General features: G+C 35.6%; 2 protein-coding genes across 3 annotated transcripts in view; one reads left to right on the top strand and one right to left on the bottom strand.

Annotated features, from left to right (window-relative positions):
- LOC144436772 (U6 snRNA-associated Sm-like protein LSm4) overlaps nt 1-25,686 on the bottom strand; it is a 134,802-nt gene that overhangs the window by 12,053 nt on the left and 97,063 nt on the right. Inside the window, exons 1-4 of one of the 2 annotated variants that reach the window (XM_078125632.1) lie at nt 14,003-14,040; nt 13,853-13,894; nt 13,337-13,435; nt 12,081-12,255 (exon numbers count right to left, since the gene is read on the bottom strand). In XM_078125632.1, the coding sequence (XP_077981758.1) occupies nt 12,081-12,255; nt 13,337-13,435; nt 13,853-13,894; nt 14,003-14,005 (319 nt within the window). In that variant the 5' untranslated portion in view covers nt 14,006-14,040. Of the gene's footprint in view, nt 1-12,080; nt 12,256-13,336; nt 13,436-13,852; nt 13,896-14,002; nt 14,041-25,686 lie in introns of those variants that run through there. The other variant, XM_078125633.1, reaches the window with a different exon arrangement.
- On the top strand, nt 14,458-23,960 carry LOC144436435 (prolyl 3-hydroxylase OGFOD1-like). Its single transcript, XM_078125234.1, has 13 exons — nt 14,458-14,641; nt 15,127-15,275; nt 15,731-15,777; nt 16,576-16,676; nt 17,357-17,473; nt 17,910-18,001; nt 18,388-18,516; nt 19,039-19,152; nt 19,809-19,888; nt 20,269-20,534; nt 20,655-20,792; nt 21,842-21,900; nt 22,655-23,960. The coding sequence occupies exons 1-13, from the start codon at nt 14,458-14,460 to the stop codon at nt 22,820-22,822; spliced, it is 1,644 nt and encodes a 547-aa protein (XP_077981360.1). The 3' UTR covers nt 22,823-23,960.

Raw genomic sequence — 25,686 nt, 5'->3', positions numbered from 1 at the left:
CAATATAGTGTCAGCTGTTGAAAGTTTCCCTGTATGGTCCTCTGGCGATGAAAGAAAATCCTGCCAACAACCAGGGCTACCATCTTGTTGTACACTGTGTAAAGTTTAGCCTAAAATCAACTCAGACCGTTCCCGCCAAAATTTTTTAAACAAAATTTGTGTTCTCAAATGACTTTTGTGGTGCAAACACAATTCATTTTAGATTGGGATAATGAAAATAATTGCCATTTATGAATTTAAATCAAAATTTTCAAAATAGAGCCAAACCTTTCCCGCCAAAAATTCATAACCAAATTGTTCTTATCCCATGACTTTTTGGAGTAAACTCAAATTATCTTAGATTGGAATAGTAAAAATAACTGCCATTTATGAAGTTTAGCCAACATTTCCATTCAAAAGGATTGAATTTCTGGAAATTTCTAAGAATAGGAATTTCTATTTTCTCATGTATATGGTAGTGAAGGGGTGAGACTCCTGAACCAGTGAACAGACTTACAATGTATAAAATCCCTATCACATTACAGTTAACAACTGTAGTGATTGCAGTCAGGAAAGGGGCTCTCTTGTGATAGGTTTTAAGTTATCTGTTTGTCATTGTGGTGAGAGTTGTCGGCAACCAATGTCTAGATTGCTGGCCGTATCAGATGATGTGTAACAAATGAATACGTGAAAACTGACTGGATTCAATTCAAGTGTGCTGCTCCTTCACCCGCTATAGTATTACCATGGATGTTGAGTGAGGACTAAATGAGCTATGACATTTCTTCTCGACTGACTGGTAAAGACACCCTGGTAAACTGAATTCAAAGTCCGGTGTATGTTACCCTCATGTCTGGAATTGCTAATGTCACTATTGACAACCTGATAAGACTTGCACATCGTCAACGCTAAATGTTCCAGTCAGTCGGAACCTCCCATCTCACCTTAGAAAATAAACTGCCGGTTGCTTAAACTATTTTACTGTGACCTTCAATCAGTTTCTGCTGCTGAGCTTTCTTCCCGACACAATTCACTGAAGACCCGCCACACTCCTGGTGAAAACGTTTTGACAACAAGTATTGATGGGGTAGTGAATACACAGCACTTGAACCCAACGGCAAAACTATACAGCTTCTGTGTCGCGCGAAATGGGACATTTTCTGTCTTTATTACACATGGCTGGATATCTTTATCCTATTAGTTTTCAAGGTTGAGTAGCCAAGGGATTACACCTATCCACAAAGTCCAACATATAACATCAACACACTGATGACACAGATAGCATGTGTTTGTCAGATTAAAATAAGATACACATTAATTTGGGATTTTCGTCTGAAGGTTTTTCGGTGTCTTTCAGATCAAGTCTTTCGAACGCTTGGAATCTCTTACATTGGCTTGCTACAACTATTATTCAATATATTTTCTATGTGTGCAATGTAGCACAACATAACACTGAAACAGCACTGTGAATAGACATCAGCTTGACTGAATATCTATATTTTTGATAGAGTGAGATAAAGCATATGGCCCTGAAGTTCAATGTATATGGTCCATCTAAATTCTAATGAATATGAATGAGTGAGAGCCTGGGTGTAGCTACATACATACATGCATTTTACAAGTGATGCATTGTGTTAGACTTGTCCATACAAAATCTGTACACTAAGACTACTAAAAATTTTACCATCTGGCATGACACGATATTATGTTTTTGGTTTCAATGTGATGATTTCCTAACATAGAGGGCGCTGTTGTGTCCAGATGTCTGCAGGCATTTGCTCACAATGTTGATGATGATACTGTGTGCCTGTATTAACATATTATGAATTAGCCCCCCCCCCCCCCCCCCCCCACGCACACACACTATATTTGTTTCTTAAGATCCTGCTTTATTGTGAGAACCTGTTCTATCTCTCAATGTCTCATAAAGAAGTTAAGTGTACATTGAGTTATTATGTATATGGCTATAAAGAACACTTCATATTTGATAAAGAAAAGTTTTCGAGATAAATTGTTCATATTTTTGCTGTCTAAAATAGTGATGATTCCTAAGTGTGTGTGTGTGTGTGTGTGTGTGTGTGTGTGTATGTATGTATGTGTGTGTGTGTGTGTGTGTGTGTGTGTGTGTGTGTGTGTGTGTGTGTGTGTGTGTGTGTGCGCGCGCGTGCATGCGTGCGTGTGTGCATGTGTGTGTAAGATTTGGGGTACTATTTAAATGACCAGTTACTGAAGTTCAGATAAGGGAAATCATGGCTAGAAAAATCAGAAATCAAGCACACACAGGTCAAGAAACACTACTTATGCAAAGCAGAACATCATACGTTAGGTCAACTAAAGACAGATTTTAATCAGATTGGCCCTTAAAACACCAAAGAGTATCTTTTTCAAATTTTAAATCAGTACAGTTAAATTACCTGAAACAATATTCCTAAATTATTTGTTGTGTTGGCACGGCCTAAATTATCTGAACGAGTCTCCTTCACAGTATGTTGGGTTGGAGAAGCTGAAAAGTTTGAAAGAACACGTCTTAGTAGAACACTGTAATCTAGTTTTAATAAACTTCGTTAACTTGGTAGAACAGAAATTGATACTTGACTACAATTTATGAAGTGGTAGTAGTACAGTTACCTTATTGGAATCTAGTTTTTTAAAGTGACTACATGCGTAGCTTTTGTCTGAGTCACTCTGACGTCATCAGTGTTACTTAAAGTGGTTGTTCTGTTACAACAAACACCCTTTCATGTCCTTCAAACTTATATTTCATATACGATACTTGTTTCACTATAATGGACACTTCATCATACACAGACCCCCTTTTTTTTCAATTCCTCTTAGTGAGTTCACTATAAGGAGATTAAAGTGTACATTTATTTGGCATAGCCTATATACACCATCCGTGATAAATGAACCCCTGTTCCAGAAACCACTAGTGAAACCAACCAACCAATAAATCCCTCAACCTCCAGATGAAAGATATACTGTATCAGTCACTTGTAGAAGAAACAACTACCCTTTGGTTTCAGACCGAAGAATGTTGAAGACAGAGAGAAGGAAGTTTACATTTCAGTAATAAATACTTCCAAGTACATTTCACTTATGGTAAGGATCAAGGTCATGTTTATTGTAAGTAAAGAATGTATTGGAGTACGTAAAGGATGTTTACAGGCAGGTAATCAATACATCTGTGTACAATTTCACCTATAGTAAACATCAAATCTCTGTTTAGATCATTGTGCTAATTTTTCCCCTCTCCAAACCTATATATCAATATACGTTTAGTAAAATAACCAGAGTTCAAAAATCGTGTTCTGATATCCTATACAATCACTGGATCGGATTTGGGCTTGTTTGACAACATTTCATGTCTGTCTGGCGTCTGTTAAGTTGAAATGTACTACGTTAACATTATGGGGACCAGAGTTACTACGTTCACATTACAGGAACCAGAGTTAACTCTAAGTAGACTTAAAAGGCCTACTCTGCATATAAATAGGGGGTCAGATTAAGATGATGTTCATTATGCTAGATGATGTTGACCTTGTAACATGCTCAAAGAGCTCATAGAATCCCTACGGAACTGACATTTTAGAGAGTATTACACATTTTTCATCTCCTAATGTTGGACTACAGTATTATATTCTGGAAAGTAATCTGTATTATTGAACTTGGTTGCATTTTGGGGACTAAATTTGTGAAAATGTTAATTGGCTTGATACACGTTGGACATGTCGAGACACTGATCTGGGATTGAAAATTAGTCCTTTAAGTTGTAAAACGGATGTTTGTTTTTTGAGCCACATTCATACTGGATCCTGTGAAAGTGCTACCTGACTTACACCCAACTTTAATAAATCACAACAAGTAATGGATGAGAAATCATCAAGATTTATGTCATCAACTGGGAACAGAGATCCATGGCCTAAATGCATTCACATTCTTTAGTTAACCCCAACTTAAACCCAGTCATGACTTAAGCCACACTTCTCATACCTGGAGTAGCCTTGACTGATTCTGGGCTGACTTAAATTGTTCATACCTATTCTTTCGAGTTAAATGAATGAAGCAGTCACACATCCCATAACTACATACTCTAACTACTGTTGAATACATGTAGAGCAGTCACACATCACATAACTACATACTCTAACTACTGTTGAATAAATGAAGCAGTCACACATCACATAACTACATACTCTAACTACTGTTGAATAAATGAAGCAGTCACACATCACATAACTACATACTCTAACTACTGTTGAATAAATGAAGCAGTCACACATCCCATAACTACATACACATGTACTCTTAACTATTGCACCGTTGACTATTTTTCAACAAGTCACCTTAAAACATGACTATGATCAATGAAAATCTGATTAAGAAGAAAGCTTGATTTGTTTTATTTATCCTATTTCACATCTACTGTACTTGTTCTTTGTGTTCTCTGTTGTCAGGTGACCACCCTTCTGTTGTCAGGTGACCACCATCTTCCTTGGAAGAACAAGACAAGAACAGCAGATGTAAAATACTGTCAATACACCAAATCATGCCTTCTCTTTGCATTACACTAGATGCAACTGGAACTTTTTTGTTACTGAGATATATTCTGTTGCTCCTAACTAAATATATACACTGAACCGTATTGAATCATCTGTGGATCTGTGGGTAAACATATTTGTGTAGCTGTATACACTGTACATGTATGGCACAATAAATCCAATTGAATTGATTTTTAAGGTTTGCACCCAAAAATAAGTATGATTATAATTTCACCCTGTCACTGTACTGAATTCTTATGAATATGTCTAATTAACATGTACAATGTCTAATTGTTGGTATTTTAACAATTTTCAGTGAATATATTGTTGGTTGTCTGATCAAAAAAATAATATTCTAGTTACAGTTAGTACAGGTAAAATCATAAATATTATCTCCTATTCTGCTTTCTTTAATTTTACATTGAAATCAATGAAAGCGAAATCAAAATGTGTATTAGAGTCAGGTGTGAACAAAATTTCAATCCCAAAACACATTTTTGATGAGACTTTGTCACTTCAAGATGTCATGGAATTCATAATTTTTGAGGATCTTAGTCTGGAAAATCCAGAAATGAGGTTATGGAATTGTGAATTCCTTAGACTCCGCTGTATTAAGTGCATAACAAAGTGGTTATAATGGCATACTTATGTGAGTTGATATTAGGACTTTATGTGCACCAATACACATGTGACATGAATCAAAACAACACGCTTGACCTCAGGTGGTCAGAGTTTATCACAATACTTCTAACTGGCACAAACAGTGGGACGAACTGTTGACATATAACATTGAGCCTGCATAAACTTCAAAACTGATTTTTTTTTTTACTATTATGACATTTTTAATGATGTCTGATTAGTCTTGGTGATAAACTCCAAGATAATTCTTTGCATATTATGATATACTGCCTGATTTATGATTACTTAGAGCCCCGCTGACAGAAAGTCTGTTTACAAGTAAAAATGTTGGCATTATTATCTGCAGAAAATTGCAAATGAGATAATTTTCAAACAATTTTGATATCAGTTTTAAAACCAAGGGTTATTAGTTTGACTTCAGTCTAAAATAAAATCCAGATGTGCTAAAAATTTAAAGAAAAAAAAATATTTTGAAATATCTTTGGCGGGAAAGTGCCTTGTTTTGAAGGGGTTACAGAACACGGTGTTTGTCTAAAGTCTGCACAAACATTGAAGCTGACAGACCGAGGCAGTCTCCCTTGAAGAGAAATAACAGAACCCTTGTCTGTCAAATTCTTCGACAGTTTACCAAACATCAGTCAAAGCAGGGACCATCATGGCCCATTAAGAGTGAAGTAAAGAACTCCAGTAAATGATACTTTACGATGTTTTAATGGTGACCGACATTTTCATTGACAGATGCAAAGCTTGAAATCGGCAACAATGACATCGGACCACTGAACACTGACCATGGTATTCGACCTGGGCTACTAAAAACACATTTATGCACAGAATTACAACAGTTTTCTTCATGCAAATACTGAAGGACTCAAAAACATTGATAAATGGTAGAATTATATAGAGAATCTAATCTAAACTACTAATGTACCAAATTGCTATCCCTTGGGGTGGGGGTTGGGGGTAATTTCATATCACTTTGGTCTACGACTGGGTGGTCTTGCTCCTTACAAAACTTAGGAATTAACTTGTTTTATAACGTTTCTTTTATGAATAACAAATTGGTCTAGAAGGGTCCATAAAATGGCCTTGTGGTCTGTAAAGTAGGTATACATCATGGCCAGGTGAGCTGTAATCCATATAACTTTCGCCTTTACTTTGACACCCTATTCAACCAATTACCTCTCTCTTCTTTGCTCATTATGTTGCTTCTATTATTCCTGAACCATAAATTTTACTTCCTTTATACTTAAAGTATATTCCAATCACAAGATTTACATCTTCAAATGCTGTTTTGTTAATTTTGTAAGAGTTGTGAATAGATTTTTGTGGTGTATATATCAAAGTCATTGTTATTTTGCTTCACACCTGAACCAAAATCAGGGGTGAACAAATCATTTTGTGAACTGGTGGTCCCCGGACCAGTGCCTTAAAAAATTCAGTGGTCCTGCTGAAAGAATTAGTGGTCCCAGGTCCCGCTAATGTGAAACATTAAATCTTGCCTATGAATCTGTATATTCAGATGACTTTTTAACATAGTTATTAACAGTAAGGTACTGGTCCGATGGACCAGACAAGGTAAAATTTGTGTGGTCCGCCCCAAAAATTCGCTAGTCCTGGACCCAGGACCAGTGGATTTGTTCACCCCTGAAAATAAAGTTAAAATTCACATAATTATTTTTTCATGAACACTTCACGTCACATATTTGTGGTGAGGTTCTACTGTTCCCCTTATCCCCACCCCAGCCCACCCAGTTACCATTCCTTGGTCAAGTCAAAGCATCCTGTGCCTACAACCTCTATGAGAAAGGTCACCAGTTATTTGTATGTACAGAACACAACTACATGGGTGCCCTACCCATCATAGCAATTATGAGTGCATGCCTTAACACACCACGATGGAAAGAATCAATCAAGGCAATTATCTAGATATGGGTGGGATCAATCAGTGAACGCACTATCTCTATTGTACTATATAAACTCGCATTCACACAACAAACACATTTTTGACTATGGTAACGTAGCATGGAACCGATGTTTAGTCCAAGACATCGCAATGTTTACACAGTGGATTTCTGATATATTGAAATGTAGCATGGAACCGGCATTCAGTCCAAGACACCACAAGTTTTACATGTTGGATTCCAGATGTATAGAAATGTATCTGGGAACCAGGAACCAAGCCCAAGCCCAAACCGTTGTTTAGTCCAAAACATCATAAGTGTTACATGCTGGATACCAGATATATGGAAACGTACATGTAGCATGGAACTTTTAGTCCAAGACATTGTATACACAATTCCAGACATATGGTAACGTAGCGTTGAACCACTGCCCAGCCTGGACTGATGTTTAGCCCAAGACATAGCATACACAATGGTTTCTAGCCTTATGATACTATTGTGGAGGAAATCTACTAAGCATTGTTCTATGCATTTGACCAAACATTTAATGGGTCATGTTACAATCCCTGGCCTTTGTATTACAGTTATCTACATAAGGATTACATTCTTTGTTAGTTCGTGGCCAACTTTTTCTCTAGCTTTGTCAGACAACTGTTTTTCACACCTAATGTTTAATCCTTTTTCAAAGTAGGCCTTTAAACTAATCAATGTAAGTCATCACATAGTCAAGGATAGGAGAACACACAATTTTAGGGTGTCCCAAGAAATAGCTATGCTTCATATTGGCTTGGAGGAAACCAGAGAGATTTTACCCCATCCATATCAAAACATTGGAACAACACACTGAACAAAAATATTTGTATTAAAAAGAAAAAAAATAACAAATTTGGTGAAATACCACACTTAAAAAAACACTGAAATCACAAAACAATCAAAAAACATTTTTGCAATAAACCTAATGATGTATATAAAAGAATCAAAAACAGTCAAATCACACAAGAATATAAACATCAAACATAGTAAAAGAGAGCAAAAACTTCAAAATGCAGCAAATGTCATCATTAAACAGCGCAATTCCTTTCTTGAAATGAGAGTTGTGGAATGCTTGAGATACACATATAAATAGTAGACAAGAATCAAAGAGACCGATGTTGTGTTTGAAATGGTTCGGACTGAATGTACAAAATTCCATTCTTTTGTCTGCTATGGGCTCTCGTGTTATTGTATGTATATAGTATGTCAAACTCTATCCACTATGGTTTATATACAACAGTTGTACACCAGTATCAACTTTGTTGTACACCAGTATCAACTTTACACCAGATACTGTTTCTCTTCATATATTGCTACAAGTGTCCACAAAGCATGCCTAGAAAGTTTTCGTAAACCTAGTCGTCTTGGCTGTTTATACCACATTCTTTTTCGATGAGACCAATCTATTGATACTGAGTGGTAGATTCCAGGCGGGGAAGGGGGGGGGGAGGGATTGCATTTCTAATCATATATCCGAGTTGTTTGGTACTAGTCTAGCCAGATTTTTATTAGGCTTATTTGGCTCACATGTCCATAAGGTCACGTGTACTGAATAGTGGGTCAATCTGTTGACAAAGACTGAAGTGTGCAGTCGAAAATTTCAGGTAAAAAATTTTCAAGTAAAAATTTTTCAAGTTGTGTTTGGAACAAAAGTTAAATTGAATACTATGGTTTACCAACACAGATGAATTTCCAGTTGAAGGATGTTTTGATTTTGTTTCATTTTTTCAGAAAAGTTTACATGTTGAACTGATTAGATGTTGTGATACATTTCTTTCTTGATGTAAAATACACCATTCTTTGGTTTATTTCAAATTCTGTAAATTTTCCGTTTTCAGAAACTTCAGATTTGGGAAATTTGTTAACATTTGATGTCAGCTTTTGTCAGCCCTAAAGTTTTGATGTGAAGAGTTCACCCAGACAGTATGAGTTAAAAAGAGCAATTTACAGATAGTTACAAAATAGAGAATAGGAACAGAATTCAGAATGTGTCAGTGTTTGCAGGAGGGTGTTTGTAAAACCAGGAATGACCAGTAATGAGATAATAGGGCAATAACAGTACTAGTCTAGCCAGATACAGCACACAAATACACATTATGCAATTTTTTTTTACATCATTAGTTGAAAATGCAGTCTTAAGTACCCACTATGCCACTTAAACTTCACATGCATTTTCAAACTTTTTAGGTGACATTTCTTGTACATTGAAAACTAAGCAAAAAATCACCCCTCCTATAAAATGAATGAAGTCCAGAAAAATCACTGTTCTTTCAAACTTCTCTACAGCTATTTCAAATAGTTTACTGATACAACAGTTCCCTTAGGCAAAAATTTAAAAAAATAAAGTTTAGTTTCCGATAACATGACTTCAGAAAACAGGGTAGGTAGGTTGGATTTTTATTTTATATTTATATTTTTTCAGTTCCTTGGACCCAAAGGTACTCGTTGGTTACCATACTCCCGCAACAGTTGATGAGGTGTAAAAGAACACAATATGCAGACTGTGCTGTTATAGTCCAAAAAGACATGATTTCTCTCTGGAATGTGATTTTTTTTTTTTTTTAAAGTGATCAAAGATACTTTGGCAAGAAAATCTACATGGAAAATAGGAATAAACTATCATAATTTTACCTTTTTGCATGTAAAAATGGTTTAGGCCTAAACAGCTTAAACTAGGGTCGATGGGGTTATTGGAACCACACTATCTTTTCTTTATTTGGCCTTATGAATATACCATTTAGTGGTTTTCACATGATTTAGACATGTAGCATGGAATGTTTACTTAGTGATATAACACTGCTTTCTGGTCTTTAACCCTAACTTAGAATAAGCCCGTGTTCCATGACAGCAGCCATTATCCAAATTCTAAATATTGGCACTGTAGTGACTACAATTATCTTTTTTGGTAAAATCTATCCAAGTAAAGACTAATGGGTCCTGGTTTACTCCAAGCTACCAGACTGACAACATTTGGTCTGGTAATTGAAAATTGCAGAATAATATTTTGGGGTTTTTTCATAATGTTTTTTTGGTGATAAAGCCAGCTATTTTATTGTGAGTAGCGGTTGATCAAACATTAATTGTCCAGAACAACTCAAGTGTTAGGAAATGAGTCAAATGCTCAAGGTTAACTGTTATCCTACTTTTGGAGTTCTACCACAATGATGTCATGCTACCTTCAAAGGGGATTACACAACTCTTGTCAACAGTTTTCCTTAACAGTAAATTAAGTGCAATGATTCATGCATTAAGTGCACAGACACAGAGACAGAGACAGAGACAGAGACACAGACAGACAGACAGACAGACAGACAGACAGACAGACAGACAGACAGACAGACAGACAGACAGACAGACAGACAGACACACACACACACACACACACACACACACACACTTTCAAGCGTTTTTGTAAAGGGTGGTAAGCAAGTAAAATCTACCAGATTTCCCCAGTCATTTTACCAAGGTTCCCAACTGGTGTTTTTGTTAAGGGTTGTAACAGGTAAAATCTACCTAAGTTTCTCTGTCATTTTACTGGCAGTTCCCGAGCAGTGTTTTTGACAAATTTTGTTATGGGTAGTAAGCAAGTAATATCTACCTGAGTTTCTCTGTCATTTTACAAGGGTTCCCAACTAAAATTACAGTACAATGTATTAGAAACTATGCCAGTTTGACCATATTCCCCCCTTTCTGTTACCAGGGTTCTCCAATCATTCATATTTTCATATTCATATTTTTGATTCATGATAAAACTTACAAATCATTTATCATCATTTACTTATTTCATAGTCTTCTTATTTTAGTATTTATGTTTGTCCTTACAGCTGATAAACAGAAACAGAATCTGTCAAATTATCAAGTCACTTGCGTCTTGAAATATACTAAAACAATAGGACATTCTATAAAGACACTAGAGGGCGCTATGTACAATGTTTCCTGTTTGTGGATATAATAACCCAGCAAGCAGTCTTTGTGAGTAAAAACTGAATATGCATTATATGTGGAAATAGAGGAGATACAAATATAACACAATCACTGGTGCTGTCATGGTAATAAGAAACAGTTGCTAGGTAATAACAACAATCATCTTCCTTCAGGTTACTGGGCCAAGCTTACCACATGATACATATGTACCAGTTTTGAATACTGTACTGATAATGCCACTAACATCATTTTATCAAAATAGACAACATCCCCAATTGTAATACTTCTTGGGTTACAACACAGGCTAGGATAGGTTACACAACATATACACTGAGCTCTGCTTCCTAGGAACTCACGCTTGCCATGAAATCCATGGATTTTAAAAATGTTGCCAAAGTTTTCTGATTCACATTCAAGTCCACATTATTAAAATGAAGGAGTAGCATTATGTGACCAAACCAAATCCAATGAAATTATTTGATTTTAATATTTTAATGTAATTTCTTTCGTTTCACAAAACAAAGTTAAGCCATGGACTATTCCAGGTATTCATCTTGCAGTCATTTTCAACAGAAGTGTCACAAGAGGGTGCCTTAAATGAGGAAAATTGAGGGCTAAAATCACATGGCAGTACTGTTCATGAAGAAGTTAACAAAATGGGACTAAAACAACATCACAAGTTCCCTGAAATTATGACACAGGAAACAAAGTTAGCGGAATATTTTGGCATTTTTGAGAATGCAACCATTATTCCAAAGGAGGCTTTAGTGCTCAACTATTGTGGTCCTCACTTCTGAACTGACAGCAATTTCTGAACAGCACTCCTAGTGGCCAAACTACATAATCTTTTGTCTTTCTAACACCTAGAATATTTCCAGTTTCTCTTCCTACAAGTTCATCATGCACTACAGTTAACATGATGGTTAATCCTGGTTTTTCCCAACTTATACTTTTAGTGTACAAACAAATACCCCCCCCCCCCCCCCATCACCACCACCACCACCACCACCTGTTGGAAAGAACACTAATTACAAAGATGAGGGTGAATAACTGAATTCAGACTAACCTCTGGCAGCTGGGTTGCCTCTACCTCTACCCTTCTGTGGTCCCATACCTCTACCCCGACCTTTAGCCATCACTTCTTCTTTGACCATATCTATAACTTCATCAGGAATACGGAGATATTTTATTGTACTTCCTCTAATATAGCATTCTTGCATCCGCCAAAATTTGTCACCATCCTGTTGATAAATAGGAAATTAACATTGTTAAAAAAGACTTGAAATGTTCTAATGTCCTGTAAGCTGTATATTATTCGAATGAGGGAGTAATGGTGATAAGGAACCCACAGAACAAACTCCTTTCTGTGGCAAGAATCTAGAACAGTGAACTGACTGTATAAAATGGAAACATATTCAACCAAGCTAGGGGGTTTGAATGAAGTTAGGTTAGGGATATGAATAGGGCTAGGTTAATTGTGTGTACATGTATATGTACATGTATATGTACATGTATGTGTGATATATATATATTTTTTTCTCCCAGTTATGTTTTCAGTCATCTTAATGACTGAACCCTCTTAATGTTTTCATTCGCAATGTACAATGTCGGGGATCAGGCTAGACTAGCTGTAAGCTATTTCTTGACTCCCCATTTACCTTTCTCTCTTTTGATTTTTTTGTTACCAATATTTTGTAATCAAATTTTATACGCTTGGGTAAATAAACCACTTATATAAGGTGAAACTCAAAATTGTATCATCATAAAAGGGTGGCCCATTTTGTACATATTTTTAAACAGAACAGCTAAATTAAGATGACTTTATGACTATCAGTTCATAACTATGTTTGCTTGAATTTGAATAAATAATGAGATTTTGAGTCCCATTCACTGTACTACTAGTTATTGGTATGTGTAATTTGACCCATGTGTATCTACCTGTATTGGACACATGATTATTGTGGGTTTGTATTATATTTGACAGTGAACGAAGAATCACATTCTCTTTAGTTATTCAAAATAAAATTAATTGGTAGTACAGTTGAGATCAGCTGGTTGAGGCCATTTGGATCTCTGACTGAGAACAGACATTAAAACTAGTTAAGTATGCTTGACTTTGTACTTTAGTCTGAGTTACCTCAGACTTAGCCCAGAGACTCAAGGCTATCTGGTTTGGACATGTAGTTCACAACTGTAAAGCCAGCTGAGTATGTTAAGTCAGATAGCCCAGTCTCGAGGCTACCTCAGACTGTGTGTACATTGAACTACATGTATGTTGGAGTACTGGTACAGGAAAAATCCATGCATACACCTACAACTTACCCTGGATGTACAGATAACTTCTCTAAGATGGATGTTCATCCAATTATCACATGATGCTAAATGTCCATTGTATGTTTCTCCATTCTTCAATTCTACTAACTGCAAGATAACAAAAAGGAGATCTAACTATGTTATCCTTGTATAATTAATTTGCATAAATACAACATTTAAATTACATGCCATGATGTTTAGTTTACGAGATGTAGTTTACAACTGTTTTGTTGTGAGGCACGTGACCTAAATCACACAATTATGTCATTTATGAGAAAAAATAAGCTATGTCAAATGCAAATGTGAATATGAAATTCTAAATTTATCATTACTCATACATCTAAATGTCATGAATGCTTGCGAACTCTTAATGTTTATCAAAATTTACAGTTTTTCGTACACAAACTAACACTCCGGCAACATATGGTATGTACTTATTACCGAAAGTGTATGTAAAATTAACATGTTGTTGAGACTTGAGTATAATTTAATATACAAAGAGCAAGAACTTGAAGAAGTACTCACCATTGGATGGTTGACGGCTGTCCGAAGTAACGATAAAGGCAGCTGAAATTAAATAGACATATTAAACATAGGTGTAAAGGTTTTTAGTCCTTTTGGAAAGTTTCAAAACGTATTGATACAATAAAGTGACCAAATCCTTCGTTTACTCACCATGTTGACTTCACTTTCAGAAAATCAAAATGGCCGCTTGAACGTACTTTACGCGTGCGCGATGTAGTTGTCGTGAAATGGTACTTTCATTTCTTACAGAATTACTCCAATTTGTATTTTGTTTGTCACTTTAAAATCACCACATTGCTTTGAAGATTACAATATGAATATCTTTCATGGTACATTTACCCGCTATTTTGCACAAATCAAAAGAAAATACAGTGTCGTAAAAAGGTACGCAATTTTTACTCTACTTACTTCCGGGATACAAATTCAGATCAGCAGCAGACGGAACACGTGTGGAAAGCTTGGAGTTTGAGCTGAGCCCACGTTCGCTACACAGGTCTAGCATGAATGCTTGTTGGTGTTGATATCTCGCGAGCAGTAAAGAAACATTATGATCATTTGATAGGCCAATACTATTTTACTGAAAACAGGAGGAAAGCCAAGAGACAATGAGTTCAAAACGAAGAGGGGTAACAGAGGGCGACATCGACACTGTACCACGTAAGAAAACATCGAAATCAAACAAACGTGAATTATTGCATCACAAAGCAGCTCTTAATTCTCAATATCAAAATGACGATGTAAAGAAAGATATTGGAAATGCCTTCCAGCAACACGAGCATACAGAAATTGGTAAGGATGATGATTGCGATCATGATTCCGATAATGGTGATGGTGGTGGTGGTGGTGGTGGTGATGATGATGATGATGATGGTGGTGGTGGTGTTGGTGGTGGTGGTGGTGATGAGGATGAGGATGGTGGTGGTGGTGGTGGGGTGGTGGTCTCATCATATTTTGATGAAGGCGTATAGCCCTGGAAGACTTGGAAGACTACTAGTAACTGGGGAAAATTAAAACAAGGGAGGACATTTTCTTTTGCAAATCTAGAAATGAATAACAAATTCAAAACATTTGAAGATTATGAGACTTCAAAAAAAATAAAGTAAATAAAAATCTCTCTAAAGGGACTGGACTGTTGCCAGTTTAGTTGTGATGGGGAAGGGTGATTGATAATGATGAATGTTTATTGGCACCTTCAGTATTTCTGTACTCATTCATTATTACAAAGCCATCCCAAACAATTTTTAATACGGTGAGTTTGTACTGTCACATTTCAGGGAATGGAGCCATAGTTCACAGTGAACCATTTACATGTGTCAAACTTCCTAACTTTGTACAAGATGTGAAGTTTCTTGATGGCCTGAAAGAAGAGTTACTAGATCTTATATTTTATGAGAAATCAAATGATCTTTACAAGTTTCAACAGGTATTTCCGATATTTTCTAGTTAAAATGTGTTTTATTAGGCTAGCCATGAGATAGTCTTTAATGCAAGTGTCAACAATAGCAGCATCACTCCTATGCACTAAGCAGTTATTAGACAATATGTGTGTTACTTCATTTAATTTATGCCAATTAAGCTATTTATTCAAATAACATTTCTGAATCAGAAATGTAACTGTTGTACTTGTCTGTGAAAGAGCTCAAGATCTTGCTCAAAGACACAGAGCACACCAGCTCAGTCCTGTCAGTCGCCTCCTCATTCAAGAGGATATGCCGAAGAGCTGGTGTTCATCACACAGATAGACCACAATATAAACAGACGCTTGAAAACTTATCGTTAGCCTGTGCAGAAATGAGATTTTGTCATATAGATTATATGAAGCACACTTCAAAGAGAAATATGTCAAATAACATGACATGACTCTGTTTACTTATACAGTCAGATGACCTCAAGAAATGTGGATCATCACATATTGCTGCTCTTAGGTAGGTACAATTCCTGTCATCACTGACTCAGACTCCGAAAATATTTGTCAAGTACTATTAAAACATATTTTTGAGGAGGGGGTTCATGCTTGTTCACGGTCTTACAGCTCTTTTCCCAGAAGTGAGTCAAAACTATTAAATGAATGAATTATCAATCAAGATCAGTGCGCCAGATCATAAGGTTTCATGTTGAGATAGACATCATAAAGATAACATACAAACATCATTTACACTGTGTGGGCTTGAGATTCTACCAAATTTCATTGGCTGCTGACCGTGGATTTGAACTTCAACAGATTATACCTTGTGTAACATGCTGTTACTGTTTATATAATCAACTAAATAAAGTAAGAGCCTACACAGTGTAAGTGATGTTTGTGTGTTTATCTTTACGGTGTCTATCTCAACATGAAATCTTATGATCAGACACACTGATCTTGATAGTTCATTTAACAGCTTTGGCTTGCTTCTGGGAAAAGATCTGTAATGCATCGACTAATCACTGTGATTGTGTGTTTGCAGCACCTTTACAAACCTCGTCACATGGTAAGCTATTGTAGACTCAAAATAAAGTTTTACTGTAGTCGTGTGATTTTTACATAAATTACACTGGTTTCCAAATTTATTTCATGTGTACTTGCTTGAGCACAGTCATACATTGCAAAATATTTCTCACATGAATGATGATGGCCACATAGATATTTGTCACAACACTTAGACAAACTGCTACAGATTTCTTGTACCTCCCTCTCCAACATCCCAAACAACTAAATCTTGTGCATCATAATTGTTTGTCAGGAAACTTTTATATGAAGATTTTTTGATATGGTTAAAAGATATCACTGGCATTGCTCTTAATGACAAAGTGGATATGACATGTGCAAGGTATGATTATACAGGTAAGGTATGTGATAGTTTATATATGTTAGACTCTATAAAGTAGATGTAATCTTTTATGAGCATGTTTCGTACATGGGTAACTGGTAATAACCAATGCTGGCAATGTGTATATAATAATGTTATTTTTTCATAATTTATGTTACCACTGCTATAAAAATGTCTTATTGTAACAAACTGTTATTTAACTTGTTGTTATTAAAACATTTTCTCATCAGATGATAGCAACTTTACAACTATTACCCCTGGTACATACCTATAATGACACAAATGCCATTGAACATCCTCAATCCCCAGGGGAGCATACAATCAAATTGCAGCCTTTATAAGTGCTTAGAATTAAAGCATTCATATTGCAACCACTATCCTAACAGGCCCCAAATTATACAGCTGGGTTGACTGGGGCACTATTTGGTTCAACTCTTGCCCAAGGACCTTCACCAGAAGAAATAGATGAAGTCTTTTCTCTGGAAATTAAATTGTAAAAAATACCCCATAAATTGTGATCAGGTTTCTTTTAAAAAGGTGCCTTCATAACAGAATACATTATATCATGTGTACCCCAAGCAGTGTTAAAGATAAAGAGCAACATCAAATCTGTGCCAGCATTACATACTGTAAAGAAGAGGGAAAAATGCATCAAATTATTCTCTTTGTAATAAAAAAAAAATTGTTTCCTTAGATATTTTGTTGTGCCATGATGATGAACTTGAAGGAAGGAGAATTGCATTTATTTTATACTTGGTACCATCATGGGGTAAAGAAGATGGCGGCAACCTGGATTTGTTTAGTGTTGATGGTAAGCAAAATGAAAAATTGTTGTACAGAAAGAAATTTAATCAAATGTTATTATATTGTTCAACACAACAGAGGCCTGATCCAATGAGACACAACAATTGAAATGTAATGAATATTTTGGTGATAGAAAGATTTGTGGTATCCAAGTAGAATTTATGTCGTATATCAGTGTGTCTGCTAAGGTTTGTGAATCCCAGTAAACAGCAAGGGGGAGGGGGTAGAAGTTACATTAATTTTGTTTGTGAATCCCGGTAAAATTACTAGGGAACCCCAGTAGATTTGACCTGCTTACTGCCCTTATCAAAACACTGTATATTTATGTTTTGCAATTTTAAAGTGCTCATCATGAATTTCTGATTGACATTGCATATATCTCTTATGTGAATTTAAACCATACAGGTTTTCAAACATTCTGCTATTTTTCTGTAATTTTTCAGAGCATGGCCAACCCAACAAGGTTGTTAAATCATTGCTACCACAATTGAATAACTTTGTTTTCTTTGAAGTCAGTCCAGTATCTTTTCATCAGGTAAGTTTACTGCTAACAAATTCAGAATTATATTAATTCAAAAACTGGTTTTTCCAAATTCCAAATTGAAAATTGCATCATTTTGCATATCAATATCCTTGAGTTAGTCCAAAGCTGTACTGACACATGATCTAGTCTCTGCACTGCTTCTTCCTGATTGGTTAGGATATGGAACAAAACAGAACTTGTGAGGGCGCTAGTCATATAGATGACTCAATAGGCAGTCAATAAGAGATGGGTATGAGTGAAAATAGATGAACCATTCCTTGACAAGTCAAGATATACTGATCAGTAAATAGTGCTAGTTAGGATGCTAATATAACAGTCCATTTTCTCAACAAAGTCAATGTTGACATTATCAGTTTCTCTTTTTGTGACGTGTACAGGTAGCCGAGGTGCTGTCTCAGGACAAAACAAGGTTATCTGTCAGTGGATGGTTCCATGGTCCACCCATAGATAGACCCAAACCATACATTGAACCTCCTAATGTGTTACAACCAGCTAAATACACAGATGTAAGTACCAAAAGCACTTCAAAAATGAACGTGATATGGATGGCAAAGTAAACTGATTTAATAGGGCTTTATATTACTCACAAAAACAATGTGAAATATGAATTTCAACAGTTGTAACATGTATTCCGTTCAACTTTTTCAACATTGAGCTTTCGATCTGTGTTGGTCAATGACCCAAATACCCGAATGACAAACTATACTTATATTATTGCTGACCACTATTAAAGTGGCAGTACTTTTTACTTTTTGGTCAATGTGAACATAGCTGTAGACGTGCTAAGATCCTGATCAGAATGATGAACTCCATAGATATTGCTGACCACTAGATGGCAGTACTTTTTGGTCAATTTGAACTACATGTAGACATGATAATCTAGACACACTGAACTGTGTATTTTCCCCTACCATTGGCCTGCCCTATAACTAGACACTGAACTGTGTATTTTCCCCTACCATTGATCTGCCCTATAACTAGACACTGAACTGTGTATTTTCCCCTACCATTGATCTGCCCTATCACAGGATGATAAGTTATATGACTGGGTAAATCCTACCTACATGGACCTACTCATACAGTCACAGATTCAAGAAAAATTCAGTGAAGACTCTGAAATCGAACTTCAAAACTTTATCAAGGTAAACTTTGTCATTTTTTGAGAACATGTGGTCTTTGGAAAGTCATGAAGAGTTGAATTTACTCAAGGAAAGTTAAATTTATGTACTGATCAAGTTGCCATCATCTGATGAGAAAATGTTTTCAGTAACAACAAGTCAAATAACAGTATGTTATGATAAGGGTTTTTTATAGCGGTGGTAAGAAGGTAAAAATCGACTTAATTTCCCCACACATATTTTTAATTGTATTAGGATTCACCACCAAAAGTATTGTACGAAGTATGGAAACTTTCCTCAACAATTACTTGGATTCCCAAAATTTAGCAAAAAACCATTGACAGATACTTCAAAATACTCTTGGAAAATGGATTTTAATTGACCACAAAATGGAAAATGATTTTAAAAACTGTTGAAATTCTTTGAAACGTAAGTTTAAAATCATATCTACCATCAAGAGTGTGCAAATACAGCAGTTTTATGAAGCCCTGAACAATGAATTAGAAAGTACACAGCAATACTCTCATTACATCTCCAACTGTAACAACTTTGGTGATCCAAAGTGGATGAATTCTTTTTTATTGAAACCATTTTCTGTGATAGTGCACTTCACTTCTTAATTTTGACTGAAAAACAGTATAACATACAAGTTCAAGTTCATTTCATTTTGATAACTTTAGGAAGAAAAATACCAAGAAATGGCATTGGCAATGAAGGAAAGTGCAATAAAGTGGAGGACGCTGGGACCTGCAAACAAAAGGTATCTGTCAAATTGTAAATCATTGCTGGTATCACTCAAATGAAGTGTGTGTGTGTGTGGATGGTACAGGAAAACTCCAGTCAGATTTATTTCTGCATTAAGTACACTTGTATTGATTACTGCTATCATCAGCATATTGATGTTATGCTGTTTGGTCATGTGACCTCCTAGTGGAATCACCTGATAGTAGACTATTGTAAAAAGGTGGAAGATGGTATCCACAGTCACAGTTGAGGGACAACTGATCTTCTCTAATTTCGATGGATTCCAGTATTTTTCAAGACCCCAAGACTAGTTCCCAAAATGATACTGCATTTCTAATTAACCACAATAATTAATGACAAAGCCATAACATTTTTTTCATTTCTTTTGTCTTGAAGACATTATGAGAAAGCAGATGAAGATAGTGTACCAAACATAATCAAAGAATGTTTGGAAGTTTTGAAATCAGAACAAATGTTTCTTTTATTATCAAACTTTACTGGACTTAAACTCCATGAACTGGCTCCTGAGAGCTCAGATGATGAGGAGGAAGAAGAAGAAGAAGAAGAAAATGAGAAGAAAGATGAAGACAAGGAAGATGAAGAAAACTGTCAAAATGAAGGAGAGGAAAACGTACAGAGAAGTGAAGAACGAAAGACAAAAGGTATTTGCATATAGTAGACTTTTGTCAGAGGGAATGCCACTCCAGGAAAAGAAGACATTTTCATAAACTACGAGTTCTGGAGAACCATTTCATGATTTTACATTTCATGATTCTTTACAGGGAAGAAGAAAGAGATCAACCCACGTTGCCGTAGTGATGTGAGAAGATGGCGACAGGGCTCATATACACTATTACATGACACAGACACTGAAGGATCAGAGTACGCCTTGGATTCAATGTTGTATTTGAACTGTGCAGGTTAGACATTTATCTTTAGTTCTGATATTGACATCTTGAATGACATTCAAACCTGTGTATAGCAGGCACCAAGGTGACTAACATAACATAAAATAGTTGTTATGGGGGAGGTTACCAGCCAGCTGCTATACAAAGTGTCAATTCGAAAAGGTGGCCGCCATGGCAGCATAAACTGAGTGACTGCTCTGTACAGTATGTTTAACATGGGAAATGTGTTAGTGGTATTGATGGGTGGCTGCTATGTCAAGGTGGCCACTAGTACAGCTTTGAATTTGAATCTTGAAAATACTGAAGGTGTTTGCATGTATGTAGCATCCCCACCTCCACATTATCCCATTATCTTACAACTTATATTGACCAATCATAAAGGTCCTTATATACTATCCACTGTGGAGAAGTCATAGCTTTACATACATACAAAACAAAAGGACAATGTAACAGATTACATTATTGGCTCTTGCTTCTCACCAAATAAAAGTGAGGTGGTGGTGGTGGTGGTGGTGGTGGTGGTGGTGGTGATGGGGTGGGGGCGGGGTTGCTTAAACATGCTGTGTTTGTACCACCATATGTGTAAATGTATGCCATTTCCATCATCCCCTTTCCAAGTACGTGAAGTAAGCATTATGGTTTATGCCATACACCATATTTCAATGACAAATTACACTGAAAAATCAGACAAGCTAGCAGTTTTTAAATTATCTAGTAACCATAAGGGCAATTCAGTGAAAAAACTGTATGCTTAATTTCAGGTTTTTATAGATTTATGATTTGAATATCTTGAATTTAAAACATATTTATTTTTATTCAACTTTAACCATAACACTTTAAACAAAATATGATATTTTTTAAAACTAATTTATGAAATAAAGAGAGACAAATGGGTAGGGTGCCTATGAGATACTTTAACACTGAGCTTTTTGAGAGATTTTTAAGCCAGATGTTTGAGCCAATCATATTTTCTGCCTTCTGTTTATTGAATTCTTATAAGTTGATATATTATCACACTATTTTTTCATTAATATATTTTTGTGCGATATTTTCGTGTTTAGGTTGGAATAGTAATTATGGAGGTTATGTTTCATACTTGGCTCAAGGGGAAGATGAAGAGGTATGTGATTAAATTATTTTGTGATATTAATATTATCGATATTTTTGTGAAGGTATGAAAATTCATTAGCAGGGGAAATGTGGTAAAATCACATAGATTTACATACCTTGTACCATAATTTGGTTGTGTAAACCTGGTAACAGAGGGAAATCTGGTACAAATCGCATAGATTTCCATACCTTGTTCCATAATTTGGTTATGTAACCCTGGTAACAGAGGGAAATCTGGTACAAATTGTATAGATTTCCATACATTGTACCATAATTTGGTTGTGTAACCCTGGTAACAGAGGGAAATCTGGTACAAATCGCATATATTTCCATACCTTGTACCATAATTTGGTTATGTAACCCTGGTAACAGAGGGAAATCTGGTACAAATTGCATAGATTTCCATACCTTGTACCATAATTTGGTTGTGTAACCCTGGTAACAGAGGGAAATCTGGTACAAATTGCATAGATTTCCATACCTTGTACCATAATTTGGGGACTCACAGTAAAACAGCTGGGGAACTCAAATTCAATTTTACCATGTCATCGCTGATTAATTTTATGATTGCATTACTAGTCAAACCTATTTACTGTACACTTTCAAAGTAAGTAGGCCCCCCCCTCCCCTATTGACAGCAATTATTCCAACTTCTACTTCACAATAATCTAGACCATAAACCAGGATAGCTCTGACATCAGTCGATTACAATTGTAAATTTGTTTTAAGCAATACTAATATTTCATGTTCTGTTTTATCTGCAGCTACTGTCTATCAACCCTGCAGACAATTCCTTGGCTCTGGTGTACCGGGACAAAGAAACGTTACGATTTGTGAAACATGTAAATCACCAAATCACAAACATGGCGGAAAACCCACAGGAACCAGATAATGCGGGATTTTATGATATTTCATTGGTCTACTATGAATAAGTCTCAAATTAACATTCATAATCCAGAGAGTGGAATATTTTGCATATTAACTTACTCCAGGTGACCAAGTACTTGCCATTCTGGTCAGTTCGACCAATGGTTGAAAAGTATGGTTAATGGTTGACAAAAAGAGCAAATCTCATTGGTTAAAGGAAACAAGTGAAAATCAGTTTGTACACCCAGTGAGTTAGAAACTTTTAAGTATATTTCACATTGAAATAGCCATAAAAATAATTTAAAACTATGATATTTTATGTAATTTTCACATGTAATGAATTAAAGAACATTTTCACAAAAAAATGGTGTAAAACTAATGATTAAACCTTGAAAATGTCAGTCACCTTTCAATTACTAGGCAAACTAGTTTTTGACAAAGTTATTATAGTCATTCACTTGGCTCCGAAAAATAATGGAAATCAATGCCACTATTGAATAGCCACAAAAATGATTACTGGTATGTATGCGCTGTGTGGTCAACAATGTCCTGGTAAACCAGTACTTTGTGTTGGTAGCCATAGGAACTGGTAGCCATAGGAACTGCCTCTTTATCAAGTATACACCATATGTAAATGACAACAAAATGATAAAACACCAATTTTTATTTATCAAGAAACAAACACTGATTTCATGGTGAATTTTGATGACATTTCACAGATCTGGAGTTTTCTATAAGTTATGGGTTACATATTGTGTACTGGATTGATGGACTGATTGTACACACCTGTCATATTAAGAGATCCACGCCATGGATAAGAAGTATTTGTAGTGAACATTTAGACTTTACCACTCTGTCACTAAAAACAGACAGAAATAGAAGTCTGAGTTGTTTATTGTTCGTAATCCGTGTTTATCAGCAAAACCTTTCCATCATGAGATAATTTTCTCTAACTCAACCACAGTGTGTTATATGCTAGGTAATAGGTTAAAGGTCAAGAAGCGATATTATCTGGCTCTGCTTCTCTCTGCAAGAATTTATCTATGAAGATCTCATTTATCGAACTCTAACCTATGGAAAAGCATAGACCGTTGTTGGAGGGTCTATGGTAGAAGTCAATCATGGGTTGGCTTAAATTATCGACAGCATCAAAATTGTCACCTAGGGGTTCATTTAGTAGTTTCATATGTTGCAGTGCTGTTACATGCATCAGTGTGTGTGTGTGTGGGGGGGGGGGGGGGGGGGGCAAGTCAAAATCATTGTTCAACTGCCCTTAGTAACATTTTTCTTCATGAAATAGAAAAATGTAGCAAATGAGAATGACATTTATCATGGTTGATGCAGTGGGGTCAACAGAGATTAACTTCTTAAAAACAAAATGCTGAAAATTTATCTCACATGCCATGCAACTGCATTGGAATTTTTTATATTCTTACATATATTTTGTTACATATGTAAACACCTTATCATCACTCATACATGTCACAAACTGAAATATAACTGTACTAGAAATAATAATTTTATAGGCATGGTATAAAGTGGTATTTTGTTTTGTCATCTAGGCCTGTATGTATATGAGTGTGTTCTTATTATACATGTATGAACACAGTCTCAGACAGAAACTGTTTTAAAATTAAGGTAAATAAATACTTTATAAAAACAGTTATTATAGTTGTGTTAATCTGTGTTTGAACTCTATGGTTTTGACAGGTTTTTACATGTACAATTTCTACAAGACATGATCAATGTCATTGACAATTTCATGGTGCACCCAAAAAGTAATTCATTGAATTGTGGTTTAGCTTGCCAAACAGTCATAATTAAATACATTTCAATGTGTAGACTAACATGACCCAGTGTTATGAGGTCTCCAAATAAGGGCATGAACCACAGCTACAAAATCACCATATTGGGTATGACCCTCTGGTTCATTCTCCATATTTGGGCATAGCAAAACAGTAACAAAATCCCCATATTAGGACATGACCCTCTGTTCCAAAATGACTGTATTATTAGGGCATAACCAACAGCTGTAAAAATCCCTTATCAGGGCATAACGTACAGATACAAATCACCATATTTGGGCATGATCCTATGTTAAAATCTCCATGTTGGAGTTTGGCAAACAGTAACAAAATCTCCATATAACAGCATGACACTTGCCATCATAAAATCACCACACATGGGCATATCAACTAACACTTTCTGAAACTTCTTGTTAGGGGCGATAAACATGCAATAACAAAGTTACCATATTAGGACATGAATCTCAGCCAGAAAATCGCCATATATATGCATATTAACTAACACTTTCTGAAATCTCTTGTTGGGCCGCTATAACAAACTAATACAAATTACCATATTAGGACATGGATGTCAGTCATAAAATCACCATATGTGCATGTTAACTAACACTTGCTGAATGGCAAAGAGTAGCGACATTACCATATTAGGACATGATACTCAGCCATAAAATCACCATATATGGGTTACAATATCTGGACATTTCAAAATTTGAAATTGTTGTCCTCACGGTATTACAGTGTAGGAACACTAGAGATATTTTGTATTAAAACCATATTGTTTATGATATTGATAGGAATTTCCTTCATGTCTGACAGTTTACAAAGTATATGTCATACGCTATCATCAAAATATGACAGTGTAAGACAACCTTATCAATAATTTTTATCAAAAAAATATGTTGCATTTCAAAAACACCATATGTTTTTAACTTATCAATTTTACTCCATTCCATGTCGATACAGAGATGTTATCATGTTATAGAGTTCTATTTTTAGTCTGTACAATACCATATCAGAGTTAGTATAATATGTTGTCCTTCTCTTTGCAAATAAAATCCCGTTTTAAAACAATAAATATAAATTATGTATATATGCATGATTAAAATAAATATTAAAAGTTATCA

This window comes from Glandiceps talaboti, chromosome 6 (assembly GCF_964340395.1).
Source record: "Glandiceps talaboti chromosome 6, keGlaTala1.1, whole genome shotgun sequence".
NCBI classification, from domain to species: Eukaryota; Metazoa; Hemichordata; class Enteropneusta; family Spengelidae; genus Glandiceps; species Glandiceps talaboti.
This window is presented reverse-complemented; position numbering and strand designations above follow the sequence as displayed.

What these genes read in the sequence shown, in the direction of transcription:
- LOC144436435 (XM_078125234.1), top strand. Translation starts at nt 14,458, where the DNA reads ATGAGTTCAAAACGAAGAGGGGTAACAGAGGGCGACATCGACACTGTA. An exon ending in TGCAAGGTATGATTATACAG is followed by an intron (nt 16,677 to 17,356) that starts GTAAGGTATGTG and finishes TTGTTTCCTTAG; the next exon opens with ATATTTTGTTGTGCCATGAT. An exon ending in CTCAAGGGGAAGATGAAGAG is followed by an intron (nt 21,901 to 22,654) that starts GTATGTGATTAA and finishes TTTTATCTGCAG; the next exon opens with CTACTGTCTATCAACCCTGC.